Raw genomic sequence first — 16303 nt, forward strand, 5'->3', positions numbered from 1 at the left:
CCTGTTTGTTCCTCCACAGCCTTGAAAACCATTAAAACGAGGGCTTTGGGAGTCCCATGGCATTTGGTCATTTACAACATGAAACAGAATACTAGTTTCTCCAGCTATATGCAACAAGTTTCATACTTGACACAGTTAAAATCTGCCTTAATTTCTTTAAGGTGAACACCAGAACCTGTGTTAACATGTTACCCAAGTACTGGCCCTCAGGCAAAGACATTCCTCCCTAAATGAAAACAATGAAATCTGCTCCCATTCCAAAAGCTGTTACAAATGAAAAACTCACAGAAGTAATCCTGGATAAAAGGATTAGAACACAGTGAAATTTGCTACGTTTATTATAGAAATAGAAATAGCACATATTAATCCGGAAAGTTCATAAAAATGATATAAATAATGTTGTCACAGTTTATCGTGTTTTTGAAAGGGGGTTTCAGAAAAGGGAAAAAAGAAAATTATTGATTATATAGAAAATTATTAAAAATAAAGTGTTAAATAGTTCATTACTATTTAAAAGTAATTGTTGTACAATGGACTGTTCCAGCTACGAATGGATTGTATGTTAAAACAGGGCTACATATTAGTGCAACTAATTAATCTGGTGTGAAAAAGATGCTCTCCAAGTAAACAATTACACCAGTTTGTGCGTTTAAGCTGTCTTGCTCAATGGCTTGTGCGTTTCCTTTCAAAGCTCCTTCTACATTCAAATCCAAGTCATTTTATACATAGAGAGGCTTAACTTCTGTCTTTCCGACTGAGACCTGTCATGCAAAGACTGCTGGTCAAAGTCATCATTAAAAACCAGTCACATTTCACTTACACCTTACCCATTTTTGAACTGGTAGACAGGAGTTTAATACCTCATTTAATACCTCCGCTGACGCCTAACCAGCTTCTGCAGGATTATTCTGCTTTAATGAGCAGGTTAGTTGTCACGAAGGTTTTATGATGATCAGGTGACACAGATCTCATTGGCCCAGACAGGGGGTTTGCTGTCATAAGGGACAAGCCCTCGAGCCCCTGCTCCTGAACTATTACTCCCTTCTTCTTCAGTCTCGTCTCTTTCTCCAGGAATAGCTGCTCCTCCTCTTCCCATCCAACCTGGCTGTTCAAGACCTTCCTGCACTGAGAAAGGCTTTTCCAGCACTTTCAGGACTCTTTGGACCTAAAGTGATTTGAGACAAAGTTTTGAATACAAATTTTGAAGCATTATGAGATCTATGCATCTATCCATCCATCCGTCTACATTGCATGCAGAAAGTATTCATAGCACTTCTCTTTTTCCACATTTTTTTATGTTACAGCCTTATTCCAAAATGGATTAAATTCATTTATTTCCTCAAAATTCTACACACAATACGCCATAATAACAATGTATAAAAAGATTATTTTAATTGTTGCATTAAATAAGTATTCACAGCCTTTGCTCAATACTTTGTTGATGCACCTATGGCAGCAATTATGGCCTCAAGTCTTTTTGAATATGATGCCACAAGCTTGGCACACCTGTCTTTTGGGAATTTTTGTCCATTCCTCTTTGCAGTACCTCTCAAGCTCTATCAGGTTGAATGGTAAGTGACGGTGTACAGCCATTTTCAGATCTCTCCAGAGATATTCCTTAGGATAAAGGTCTGGGCTCTGGCTTGGCCACTCAAGGACATTCACCGAGTTGTTGTAAAGCCACTCCATTGATTTTTGGCTGTATGCTTTGGGTCATTGTTTTGCTGAAAAACAAACCTTCACTCCAGTCTGGGGTCAAGAGCACTCTGAAGCAAGTTTTCATTCAGGATGTCTCTGTACATCTTTCCCTCTATCCTGACTTGTCTTCGAGTTCCTGCTGCTGAAAACATCCTCACAGCATGATTCTGCCACCACCATGCTTCACTGTAAGTATGGTATTAGCCTGGCGATGAGAGGTGCCTGGTTTTCTCCAAATATAACACCTGGCATTCACTCCAAAGAGTTCAATTTTAGTCTCATCAGACCAGAGAATTTTGTTTGTTATGGTCTGAGAGTCCTTTAGTTGCCTTCTGTTTGGCCACTTTACCATACAGGCCTGATTGGTGGATTGCTGCACAGATGGTTGTCCTTCTGTAAGGTTTTCCTCTCTCCACAGAAGAACGCTGGAGCTCAGACAGAGTGACCATCGGGTTATTGATCACCTCCCTGACTAATGCCCTTCTTCCCCGATTACACAGCTTAGATGGCCGGCCAGCTCTAAAAAGAGTCCTGGTGGTGCCAAACATCTTCAAAACATTTTTCTGTAACCTTCCCCAGCCTTGTGCCTCAAGACAATCCTGTCTCTGAGGTCTACAGACAATTTCTTTGTCTTCATACTTGGTTTGTGCTTTGACATGCACTGTTAACCCTGGGACCTTATAGACAGGTGTATGCCTTTTCAAATCATGTTAAATCAACTGAATTTACCACAAGTCAACTCCAATTAAGCTGCTGAAACATCTAAAGCATTATCAGTAGTAACATAATGTACATGAACAAAATTTAGATCTTCGCAGCAAAGGCTGTGAATACTTATGTACATGCGATATTTCAGGTTTTTTATTTTTATTAAATTTGCAACAATTTCCAAAAATCTTTTTTTACATAGTCATAATGGGATGTTGTGTGTAGAATTTTGAGGAAATAAATAAATTTAATCCATTTTGGAATAAGGCTGTAACATGAAAAAAGTGAAGTGCTATGAATACTTTTTGGATGCACTGTATCTATCATTCTATCCATCCATCCATCTCACACGCACACCTATAGAACACTGTATATCCTATACATCTACCCTTAAACCCAAACCTCATAGACAACAACATTTGTTTTTATATTTTTAAAATAAGTCATACAGTGTGATTTATGAGCCATTTTCCTCATGGTGACCAAAAAGATGTCTCCATGAAGTACAAAAGTACTGGTATTGCAAGATGTGAGTAAATATTTGGTCCCCATAGTGTGTGGAATACGCACCCACACTAACAGTCTTAACAAAACCTACTGACAGAGTAATTGTGATCGATCAAGTATTTTCAAAAGAATAATAATAAAAAAAAAGTTAGAGTAACCTAATCAAAAACAGTAAAATATTATGATTTAACACAAGTATTAAAAAATTGTAATTGTGGTGACATCTTCAGAAATCTTTTTAATATGGATCTTTGGTGATAAAGAAAATTTTTTTAACATAATATCAACATTGAGAAAAAGTAAAACATTTAGTGATAACCGTCTCCCTGTTAAACTAAAATTACAATTTAGAAGCTATGAATAACAAGCTAATGAAGCCTCACCTCTGAGAAGTCTCCATTTTCAGCTGCTGCTATTGCATTCTGGGCGATGTAGTTTCTAAGCACCACGTGCGGGTTGTTGTTGTTCATCACACGCACTCTCTCCGTCTGTACATCTTTCACATCGACCCCAGATTCACACTCACGAGCAAGTCGCTGCCTTGAAATTGAACAGATATATTAAAAAATAGTAGCCAATATATTTACACTGATAAATGTTTTTTGCAGTAAGAAACTGCAAGTGAACAGAGTAAAAACAGGATTAATTGTAATCTCCATAACTCCTCAGTTAATTGATTAGATAAAGATTTCCAAACTTTTTTTTTTAAGTTTTATGAAATCTTAAGTTTAAAAATGTAAATGAGGCCTCAACTCATTAAATATGTGCTAATTAGCATACGTTTTTTTGCACAAAATTCTGAACATTTGTTAAAGTCTTGTTCCAAATAGGGTTTTTTGGCCATATTAGAGTGTTTTTTATTACTTCATAATTTTAAAAATACTGCAAACAGACAGAAAAATACAAACTACCAGAAAGTCTTTTAGAATAAAATGTATATAATAATACACCTGTATGAAAAACACCTCTGTTAAAAATCCAAATACATAATAAATCTCCCAACAGATTATCAGATCAAGACAGCCACGTCTGTACCTGTATTTTTGGATCCAGTCGGACCAGTGTTCAGTGTGCTTGACCCTCAGCTGTTCTTCAGTGGTGTCCATCAGCTCCTTCAGTCTGGAGAGTCTTTCCAGCTGCCGGGAGACTGTCCCCCTGTCCGAAATCATCTGGAACAGGGCAGGGTTACTCTGAGCCATGGACACCAGCATTGCAAGCTCACTACATCGAAGAAAAAAAACACATCACTCAGCAATATCTATATAAATATTTACTTATTTTAAAGATTTTCTCAGTGGCTTTGGTGCATTTCTCACAACACTATTTACATTTGCACAACAGTTAATACATTTCTCACAACAATTAGTTATTTGTGCACATCATAGTAGCAGTTTCTCATTCCTTCCAACAAATTGCAGATGCTTTTAGACATGCATCGATTGCTTTCACACAACTCTCTACTGTTTTAGAACATTATTATTTGCCTATGTCATGTCAGTCAAAATTAACTAAACTTGTGAATGCTGAATAGTCATTTCACATAAAACTGATAGTCCTCAATTCATTACTTGAGTCATTACATACTAAAATGTTGAACGAGTTGTCAAAATCTGTTGAGCAAATTTTATAAAAAGATTTTAATTTTTTTTCCTGAAAATGTCTTCTAAATTGAACAATTTCATAAAGGATTTACAGACCTGTGTATGTTGTAGGTTCAGTTCCAATATGTACTGCAATATTATTTACAGTTGTGCCCAGATTTACCCAAAGGAAGTTTATTTTTGTTGTAAATAAGGGTGTATTTATTTTTTTGCACAATGCTGTGAATAAATTAGAATTGCAAAAACATCTGCAGTTAAAAATGTGAAGCATACATATTCAGTGTCTTGTACACAGATTCCTCACTAAATGCATTAATGTCTCACTTTACTGCAGTTTTCAAACGGCTGTGCAAATATTATAGTGCTTTCTTGAGCAATATGACTTTTTTGCATTGGAAAAAATGTACAGAGTAAACTGTCATAATGAAAACATGACAAAGCCATTTGACTATCTTGTTCATAAACAATGGTGTCAGGACTTTTCATCTTGATGACACTGACAGTTTCATTGACTTCAATACTTGTTTTTGAGGAATGAGCTATCCATTTTGAGCAAGTGACGCGCTTTTGCAGGTTATAAACTAGGCTTTGCAGTTAATTGTTTGAGAAATGCATTATCTGTTATGCAAATGTGAATAGTGTTGTAAGAAATGCATTAAAACGACTGAGAAAAACTGTAAATATGATTTGCTATTGATTGTATATGTTTAACTATAATCTTTCAAAATGCGCTAATTAAAAAAATTATTTTCATTTTTTGTAACTTTAATATTTAATTATCATTTGTTAACATAATTTCATTTTCATTCAAGTCAGTCAGTCACAGACAGACAGACAGACAGACAGACAGACAGACAGACAGACAGACAGACAGACAGACAGACAGACAGACAGACAGACAGACAGACAGATAGATAGATAGATAGATAGATAGATAGATAGATAGATAGATAGATAGATTTTATTGATTCACAAAACAACAATGACTAGAATATGCATAATTAAATGTTTTCAATTTCAAATGTTTTTAACAGAAAGGTAATTGTGTGACTTTCTAAATATATAATAATGCATTTAATCAACAAGAATGCATCAAGTTGGTTAAAACACAGTGAATAAGTTCTTGTTTGGAACTTTCTACTCAAGACAATGCAGAAAAAACTATTGTTGTATAATCAAAATATATTTATTCACTCTTAACATATTGTTCATTTTTAAGCGGTTCCAAAATGAATGTATTTTTTCTGCAGAACAAAAAAGAAGATAATTTGATGGTAACCAATACTGATATCCACAGTAGGCAAAAGTAGCTTGAAAGCCAATGACTAGCAGTTTACAACATTTCTCAAAATATCATCTTTTGTGTCCAACTGTATACCAAAACTCAAACAGGTTTGGGAAAAGTGGAGGGTCATTTAATCATCTTTGGGTGAACCATCCATTTACGCAGTTTTTAAATTGACTGATTAAAAGAAATGTTTCTTTTTTATAAACATTTGCTTATTAGAATGAAAGTATCATCTGACACTGTCAACTAGATATATGATGCTAAAAATTTCAAATGAAAAACAACTAATATTTTAAAACTGTGGTATTGTTTTAAGCAACTTTAGTTAACATATACAACCTCTTTCAAAAATATTTTTGAGATCTTTCTGAACTCAAACCATTAGTTGTCTCTGTACATGTAAAACATCTAGTAAAGTTTTACCGTGGGTCCATGGAGGGTCTGTTTGCAGCTTTCAGCTCCTCTAGAGAGGCAGACTGGTGCAGGAGCAGCTCTGTGGCTTGTTTTATAGTCTCGCTTTCATCTTCAGCCTCCTCCTGAGTCGGGCAGGAAATCTGACTTAAGCTGCGGAAAGTGTTGGTGAAGTCGGCACCTAAAAGACAGGAAAAGATCAGACAAAATTAGAGACAGGATAGGTATTAACTGTCCTGTAGTTAACCCACATGAACTACATTCATTCATTTATTTTCCATTTTTTTCAAGGACTACATTTATTTTCCAAAATGAACCGCCAACTTCTCCAGCATATGTTTTGCACAGAAAATGCCCTTCCAGCTGTAACCAAGTACTGGGAAACATCCATACACTACAGCCAATTTAGTTTATTTAATTCAACTATACCACATGTCTTTGGACTGTGGGGGAAACTCACGTTAATACGAGAAGAAGATGCATGAAATGCCAAGTGACCCTGCCGGGACTAGAACCAGCGATCTTCTTGATGTGAGGTGACATTGCTAACCACTGAGCCACATCATATATATTTTTTTATTTTATAAATATATCTATTAAATATATTATACTTTTTATTCTAAAGATTCACCTAAAGATTTTTTTTTTGTCAACACTTCTATAACTAACACATACACTATATTTTCTGTTCCATCTATAAAAATCTGCTCTGGACCTTCAGCACTATGTCTTTCTAATCCATTTTCTATTTTATATTTTTAAATAAAAATTTTATTTGCTCATTTAAAAAATAATATTTGGTTACACTTTATTTTAATGAGTCCTTGTTACAGTGTAAACATTAGTTTAACTACTGAGTTATAATAACTAATTACATGTTCTTACTATGTTGTTTAGGGATATAATGTGGGTTAGCTGCATGTAATGAATAATCAATTGTACTTACTACAGTAAGTACATGGAACATGTAACAAAGACACCTTAAATAAAGTGTTATCCTGTATTCAAACTTTTGTATAAAAACTACATTTCTATGGTCTTCTATTACTATCACTTTCTAATCTTTTTTCTAATTTTCCTTTTTAGTTTTAATAAATCTTAACAATACAATCTCCATCTGTCTCTTAATTTCAATAAAGATAATATCTTGAATACATAGAAAATAGAATATAATATATAAAATTTTGTAGAGTCTTTTTAAACTTGTTTGAATGGAGGTTCATTCTGCTGTGGTGACCCCTGATTAATAAAGAGACTAAGCCAAAAAGAAAATGAATGAATGAAATTCTTTGACTGTAATAATTTAAATGTTTACTAAAGATTTAAGGTGACCAATTTCTTATTTTAATGAATATAATTAATAACACAATTTATGTTTTAATAAAACTGTTTAAATGCACCAAAACATATTGGCTATATTCACTGACAAATGGATCAAAAATGCATGTATTCAAATGTTCTAATGTAAATAAAAGCTGAGAAATATATTTTTTCTACAACAATGCCTCTTGTACATCATCTTCGTTTTATTTGGAAGAAGCCTTTATTGTTTCAGAAAAAAAAAACTTGAAGTGTGAATAAAAGTAACTTTAAGTTAGAATTTGCCAAGGGTTTGAATAATTTTGATGATGAATAAAATTGGTGCATGGACAGAGTACTAGTATACAGTATACCACATTAAACTAACTAAGAAATCTCATATTTTGGCCTCTTGTTCGTTTCATTACCTCTACTGCATATTTATTTGCCAGAGATTATCCTCCTACCCGTGTTGTGCATGGTCTGCATGAGCTCTGTGATTAGCATCTCGTCTTCTGGTTCCTCCTTCCTCAATAAACCCAGTTTCTTCCTCATGTTACTCAGATAGAAATCATTATAGAGAGGCAGATACTCGTCCAGCACCTGCTCAGCTCGATCTGGAGGTAAATCAGGCTCCAGTGCTTCAGCCAGACGGGCTAAATTCCAGCGGCAGATGGCCGGCTGCGCCTGGTAAGAATAGCGGCCTGAGTTATCACTGGCATTGCAGATGAAATCAGGATCAAAACTAGAAGGACAAAAAAACAACAACAGGAAAATCATGTTTATTTGTTCACTAAAGCAATATTTGACAAACATTCTAAACAAAATGTTTATTTAAGTGAAACTTCACCGGTCCATGAAGCCAAAAGGCCCGTAGTCTAAAGTCAGGCCCAGGATGCTCATGTTATCAGTATTGAGGACTCCATGACAGAAACCCACACACTGCCACTGAGCCACCAGCCTCGCTGTTCGAACAGTCACCTAATAATAATAGTAAATAAGTGAAATTACAATAGCACGCAAACTGTTTTTTATGCTGTTGAATGTTTTATAGAATAGGGCACTATAATTTCTGCAATGCTGAGAATGTAGGCAGGCTTATAAAAAAGTATTACAAAATATTATATATATATATTTTTTAATTTACTGAATAATTGGGTTGTGCAGGTAAAGAATACTTAAATATGAGGTCTGCATGTTTTGCATTTAAGCAAATGAAGGGCACTGCTTTTATGACCAAGCGGCAACCTCCCACTCTCCATCGTAAAGTCTTTTTTTTTAAACTCATAAGTTACATAACTCATCAGTTTTGTTTATATTAAGTTATATTAAGTCTGTATTATTAAGTCCACTTGATTTGCCACTTGAGTGACAGCTAGGTCTCACTGGTCGCCGTCACTTCACCTCAGCTGACTCCGGCTGATTAGCGGCTGATCTGGGCATATACAGTTGAAGTCAGAATTAAAAGCCCCACTTTGTTTTGTTTTTTTTCTTTTTTAAGAATTTCCTAAATTATGTTTAACAGAGCAAGAAAACAGTATAAACAACCATTTTCATAGTATGTCAGAAAATATTTTTTCTTCTAGAAAAAGTCTTATTTGTTTTATTTCAGCAAGAATAAAAGCTATTTTATTTTTTTAAACACCATTTTAAGGACAAAATTATTAGCCCCTTTAAACAAATTTTTTCCCCGATAGTCTACAGAACAAACCATCGTTATATATTAACTTGTCATTTTAAGCTGTATAGGAGTGTCTTGAAAAATATCTAGCAAAATATTATTTACTGTCATCATGACAAAGATAAAATAAATCAGTTATTAGAGATGAGTTATTAAAACTATTATGTTTAGAAATGTGTTGAAAAACAGAAACAGAAATTAGGGAAATAATTGGCTAATAGTTCTGACTTCAACTGTACATCATATTTTTGTTTTGTTTTCTGTGGCTTTACACAGTCAATTGCCTTTCAAAATTATTTCTTACAATTATCAGATGATTTGGCATGCTGGGTGTACTTAATTATGCTCACAAACCATTCCCAGGTGCGTACAATTACTATATATCATATCTTTAAGTGTATTTGTTTTATTTAAGATAACTTACCATTTATATATTTTTGACCTGTAATGCACTCCAAAATCTGACAGATTGATTAGCTGTGGGCTACAGAACAGTCATCTGAAACATTGTCATACAGAGTTATGCCTGGATTTCTTAAATAGCCTTGCATTTACTAACACAGACTATATTTAAAGCATTTGGAAGTAATTTGCATTTCCTCCTGTATAAAACCAGCATAAGAACAATGTTTAGTGGTTCTATGTATTAAACGTGTTTTAAAAAGTCAAAACACTTTAGTGATATAGTACACAACTAAGCTCAAGGGGTCAGAACACAAACACGTCACAGGTAATGAAGTATTAAGCGTTTCTCCAAAAGAAAAGCCTGTCTAAAAATATATGCGCTCTTCAGAAACCTATGGGTGACGTCACAGATACTAAATCCATATCTTTTACAGTCAATGTTTATGACCCATACTAAAGCACATGTGTACTATGTGAAAATGAATATATGAACAAAAATAAAATGAAATAAATAAATATCTTAAGAACATAAAAACTCTTACTATCTGAATAGCATCTTGTCAAAATACATACAATACTTTTTTTTTATTATTTGAAGTTGCCTACAACTATTATGCAGTACGCAATGGAAAGTACTTCCTTCATAAATATAATAACTACATAATAAATACAATAATAATATTAATAATAATAAATAACAATAAAAATTATTTAAAAAACTGTTTAATAAGTTGTAAAATGGTTTAAATATAACAGTAAAATGTAAAAAATTATTTAAACTGATCAGACCCTTTGGTTAGTACAATAAATTAAACTTGCAGTACAATGAAGAATAAAAAACAGGAGAATCTACAGGAAAATTAAAAACCAACAAAACAAAAAAAAAATCCATATATTTAAAATCAACAAGGCAGTCATAACAAGTTCACAAATATGTTCAAATAATATAATGTCAAAACTGCAATTAAACAAATAAAATTATAGAAGTTTTACAGATTTTCTTACTTTTAAAATGGCTTTATGAAAACAAAAATCAGCAAAGGTTACTTTATATTAGTCAATTTACTCACTGTTCTATACTAACATGCTCTAATATACTCTCCGTGGATAAGAAGCTAAATCTGATGATGGTATCCTGCCTAAGTCATTCAGGTAAATAAGGTCATGGAGGATAATACGATAACTGAAGACCAATGAACGACAGCAGGAACCAAACATTGAGGAAAAAATATCTAGCCCTGGTTTGATAAAATACAAGAAAGTGCTGTAAGTCTACCTCTTTGAAGAAAGCAGTGTTTCTCTCAGTGAGGTCTGGATAATTGCGATGGATCTCAGGGTAGAAGTTCTCAATGACGTACTCCAGCATCTGCGTCCGCAGCTCATCGTGGCCATAACTGGGACCCTGGCGGCCAGTGAACTCATCCGCTCGCTTGAAGATCTCGAACGATCCAAACCTAAATCATAAAAAAAATATTAACATCCTGAACAATTAATGCAAGAACTAAAAGACCTTCATGAGTGACACTCTTTGATTGATGAATATAAAGTGCTACCTAAAACTGGCTATGATTGTCAGATTTAACTTCTTATCAACTGAGACAACATTACAGCATGAGAGTAATTGTCTGGCCCACCACACCACATGATAACCTCAATACATTAAGCAATTCCAACTGTGCCTCATGCAGGTGAGTGGGCTTGACAAACCACCTGTAGAACACACTTTTTCATCCCTTTGACACTTGCACCAGTTTTTTTGCACATTTGCACCATATACTTTCTTACAATCAACCCCCCCCCCCATCCCCCCAAAAAACATAGCATTTATATATTTTGCTTCACACAGGTAAGTGGACTTGACAAATCACCTCAGAAACATTCTTCTCTTTAAAAAATAACACACTCCCCTCTTCTTTCTCTACCACTTAATTCTCTGAGCACTAACAGTTCATTTGTATAATTAGCATTTTTAGCATGTGTTTCCTCTTCTTGTTGAATCGCTGAATGCCTCCTCAATTTTAAGTAGCTTTGGACAAAAGTGTGTGCCAAATGACTAAATGTAAATGTAAATGTAAATGTAATGAAAGTACAGAGTAGATTAAGTTTACATTTTCTTACACTTTTTTATTAATAGGGCAAATTTGTGATATAATGTAGACTATTTAGAAGCTGTGATCTGTCTCCTATTGATGACATGAATGTCTAACATTTGCAGCAAATAAAAGCATGAAAAATTTAAAAAATAAAAAATAAACACATTTTTTCGTTGCCCTCAGGTAGAATACTTAGGATAATTTAAAATGAGGTTTTATGTTTTTTTGAACCAGTACTTAATGTAGAATGGTCAATATTTTAAGCTCTTCTTTTTATATGTGTCTGTTAATTAATTCTTTATAATGGTTGTATGCAAGTAAGTATGTAAATAAATAAATTTGTTGTATTTTTAATTCTGTGATCACATCTACTCAACTCATTTCTAAGTCGTTTGCAATGCAAACATAAAGTAAATGTAAGATTATTTTAGATTGACATTTATTTACGACTTGAAAGGTGAGAGGTGGGAAATAAGTGTTTTTGTTTACTTTATTTTTGTCCATAAAAAAAACATACAATTATTTAATGGCAGTTTTGATAAAGCATAGGAAACCTGCAAATAAAGTAAAAAAATGAATATTATATGATAAAATAATAAATCTGAAGTTTGCCTTATTTTTAAATATTAATAATACATTATAATGATAATAATAAGAAGAAGAAGAAGAAAAAGAAAAAAATCTGAAATTTTGCCTTATTTTAAAATATTAAATAATAATAATAGTTGAAGAACTAAACTAAAAATAAAGGTACACAGAAAAATTTGATAAAAAATTACCAAGTTTACATTAAACAGTCATCAGTCAGTCATTTTCTTTTCAGCTTAGTCTCTTTATTAATCAGGTGTCGCCACAGCAGAATCAACCGCCAACCTATCCAGCATATGTTTTATGCAGTGGGTGACCTTCCAGCAGCAACCCATTACTGGAAAACATCCATAAACACGCATTCACACACATGCACTATGGCCAATTTAGCTTACCCAATACCGCATGTCTTTGTAATTGTAGGGGAAACTAGAGCACACACGAACATGAGGAGAACATGCAAACTCCACACAGAAATGCCAACTGACCCAGCCAAGGCTCGAAACAACGACCTTCTTGCTGTGAGGGGATTGGGCTACCCACTGCGCCACCGTGACGCACGCACATTAAACATTTTATATCAAGTAAAATTAACATAAAATTTCAAACAAAACACATATATGAGAAAATAAATGCTAAATACTTAAATGGTTAAAAAAAGCACAGAGTATAAAGGTCACCTAATGAAGCTGGGAGCAATGCGCAGGACCACAGAGCATCTTTCCATGCGTGGGTTGCCATCGTAGAATATATCCCTCATGACTCGAGAATCTGACGTCACGACTGATCCAGCTCTCGTGGTTGGCACTCCTAAAGCAAAGACCGCCTCACTGCACAGGAACTCACGAATGCTGGAGCGCAAGACCTTACGCCCATCGGCCTGTCTAAAACAAAAAAATAAAAAGAACAGAAATATTATCCATATATATAAATAATATAAATAATTATCAGTAGTGTTGCCGGGGCTTGTGACCTTCCTGCACATTGGGCTGTTTTGAAAATAGCATCAGTGGAAATATTTGAGAGACGTGGGCAACAGTTTGCTCTAGGGCTGGGCGATATGGCAAAATGCAATCTCGATATAGATTAACGATATATATTTCAATAAATGCTTCCAATGCTTGGTAATGCTTCTGGATTTAAAAAGACTACCCCAATGCTGACTAAAGCCACAAAAATTAGAGAGTCCATTAAATGGCATTACATATTTTCGAATGACAATTTTTTGGTGGCCATCCAGATTCCCATTGTTGCACATTCTGCTGTGTGATTGGCTCTTAGATCAATATAGAGTAAAAAAGTAAAGAGCTTATCATTGTTATTGACATAAATTTGTTTGCGGCCCAGCCCTAGCTTGTTACACTGCTTATGAAAAGTATTGGTAGCAAGAAATAAAAACATACATCCTTTAAAATGGTATGTTGATTCTTGGAATGAATATCTGGCAAGTGGCAACCCAAGTACATAGTGAAGTCAATTTTAAGGCAGGTAAGTGGGGTTTGGGATTTTAGATTTAACTGTACAATGATGCTTGTGTATGTAATTATGCATTACTTAAGTATTACATGTAAGTATGTAAAGAGAATTCAGGCTACTACTGATGAAACTGACGAGGAATAACGGAATAACCTAAAGAATAATCTAAAGAAAACCTAAACATTCAAAGGTATAAAGTTTATCGTATAATTTATAGTCTGAAAAAAATGTATAATATACATGGGTCCAAAATATTATATTTCAGCTTAGTTAATTTTTTTAACACTTACTTTCTTTTTCTGATTTTAATATTTGATTGCTATTCATTTAGATGGGTTTTTATTGATTTAATAAACATTTTGATAATTTATTTGAACCTTATTTAATAAAAGATTTTGCATTCATTCATTCATAAATAACCAAGGATGTAGAGTGGCTCTTGACATTGGTGTGGACACGTGCTTTTAATAAATAAATAAATAAATAAAGGCTTTAAACACTTAATAAAGCGAATAACAATTAATGAAGCACATTCCATGCTGCATATGTCAATTTACATGATGTTATTGCAATCTGGCTTTGAGGAGGTATGAATGTAGAGAAATTTAAAGAGGCATGTGATGCAATTTAACCATTTTATCATGATTATTATTTTTCATAATCATGAAAAAAATATACTTAACTTTGAATAATTGCACAGATTTGTTTATTATTATTATGGTGGACTCCAAGTGAACTTGACTTTAAAAACATGAATCTTTGAAAAGTAGCTACTAATGTCCACAACACTTACAGTGAAGGAGAAATGCTAAAAAAAAAAGCTGTCATTACAGCATAAATAGGCCCAGCCAATCACACTGGCCTTATGTGTTTGTGGGAGGGAGGACCCGAGAAGAGAACATGATTTAACCCTTTCTGTATGTGGTTATTAAAGGTTAACAGTGCATTGTTTTATTTTGAAGGTGATTTAATTATTGGTGGTGACATTTCAGTAATTGCTGGCTATTGGTGATGACACAACCCCTCCATCCATGCCCTTGTACATAACGGACTGTTTTAATCCAGTTTATTTATTTAACAATCAAATGTGTTTTTTGTTGATTAATTATTTATTCATTATTTTTACAATACCATGTATACATTTTTCAAATTGGATTTGTTTACCGAGGACCTTTACCTTCTGTTTCAAGTTAACTTTAAGGAGGGGAAATATTAATTTTGTTGAACTTTTTTTGTTATGTTTCATGCAAGATGTAAGAAAAGTAAAATACAGCATTTCATGAAACATGTAATCTCAGCATTGCAGCTAAACGAGTGTGAACACTTAAAAGTATCACAACATGATGTGGTAAGATCCACATTGAAAATACACCAAACCAGCAGTGTTATACATTAGTATGTAATACAGTAATACAAATGTCAATCAAAGTGGAGACATTGGTATTGCTGTATTTTGTACATTGTTCTGTTTTTTTATGTGATGAAATATTTTTTTTTTGTTTTCTTATTTTTTCTTTTTAAATTGGACTTTGAGTCTGTAATAAAGTTTGATATGATTATGAACCTACCTGGAGTACGGAGTCAGTCCAGCACCCTTCACCTGGATCTCCCAGCGTCCAGTCGGGTTCTCCCGCAGTAACTCCGGGCTCTGACCCGCCGGTGCTTTCACTTCTCCTAGATAACACGCAGCTCCATCTCCGAGCTGTCCGGCAAATTGTCCAAACTGGTGTCCGCAGTAGCAGTGGGCAGCGGGCTCTGACCCAGGCATCACTTTAGAGCCGCTCAGATACTCCGGGCCCAGCGGATCCTTCAACACCTCCTCGGCATCCAGACCCAGAAGCGCAAGAGCTGGAGCAGAGACCGCCACAAACTCCGGGTTCTTCAGAGGGGTCGGCTGGACTCTGGAGAAGCAGGAACCTCGGACCTGCCGGACACCTGGTTCGGTGGACGGGTCCAGAGGAAGTTTTTTAAGAGCAACATTGTCAAACTCGAGTCGTTCAAGGGAAGAGCGGCTCAGGCTTACGCCCATGTCGTCCATTCCCGCATGTGCCAGAAATCTACGCGCAATAACACCGGGGCGTGAGATGTAAAACCGGGTTAAACGAGATCCAACAGAAGCCATTCACATCGTACTCGTGTCTAAATTAAGGTTGTTAGATAAGAAGTGCTGCTGTCATCATTACGTAACTTTAACTGAAGCAAGTTGCTCTCAAATGTTCTTGGAAATATGGTCCGTTGTTGTTATTGTTCCCCCTGGAAACACAAACACAGGAACGAACTATTCGATCATTTTATTCCTTGCGACCTTAAAAGTTTCTTTGCATAGATATTTTATTTGGTTTATGAGGAAAATATGTTAATGTTCAGTTTGTAATGAAAAATATTCTTATTTTAGACAAATTTTATATTCATTAATGCAAGTGCCTTAAAACAAAACCACTGCTTTTACTTTTCCGAAAGGAATTTTGGTTATACTGTAAATCTATAAAGTTGCTAAAACCAAAATACGGAAGAAGTCTGTTTAGTTTATTGGAAAAAATCATTAATT

At 34.3% G+C, this 16303-nt stretch overlaps 1 protein-coding gene across 1 annotated transcript; it reads right to left on the minus strand.

The window, feature by feature from the left end:
* Positions 1–320: 320 nt before the first annotated feature.
* Positions 321–16256, minus strand: selenoo1 (selenoprotein O1). The gene is made up of 9 exons (NM_001044871.3): positions 15324–16256; positions 12960–13163; positions 10875–11052; positions 8363–8493; positions 7980–8257; positions 6226–6394; positions 3949–4134; positions 3297–3453; positions 321–1165 (listed from the first exon to the last, which is right to left on the minus strand). The coding sequence occupies exons 1-9, from the start codon at positions 15875–15877 to the stop codon at positions 944–946; spliced, it is 2079 nt and encodes a 692-aa protein (NP_001038336.2). The 5' UTR covers positions 15878–16256; the 3' UTR covers positions 321–943.
* Between the last annotated feature and the right edge of the window lie 47 nt (positions 16257–16303).

This window comes from Danio rerio, chromosome 18, assembly GCF_049306965.1.
Source record: "Danio rerio strain Tuebingen ecotype United States chromosome 18, GRCz12tu, whole genome shotgun sequence".
Classification (NCBI taxonomy): Eukaryota; Metazoa; Chordata; class Actinopteri; order Cypriniformes; family Danionidae; genus Danio; species Danio rerio.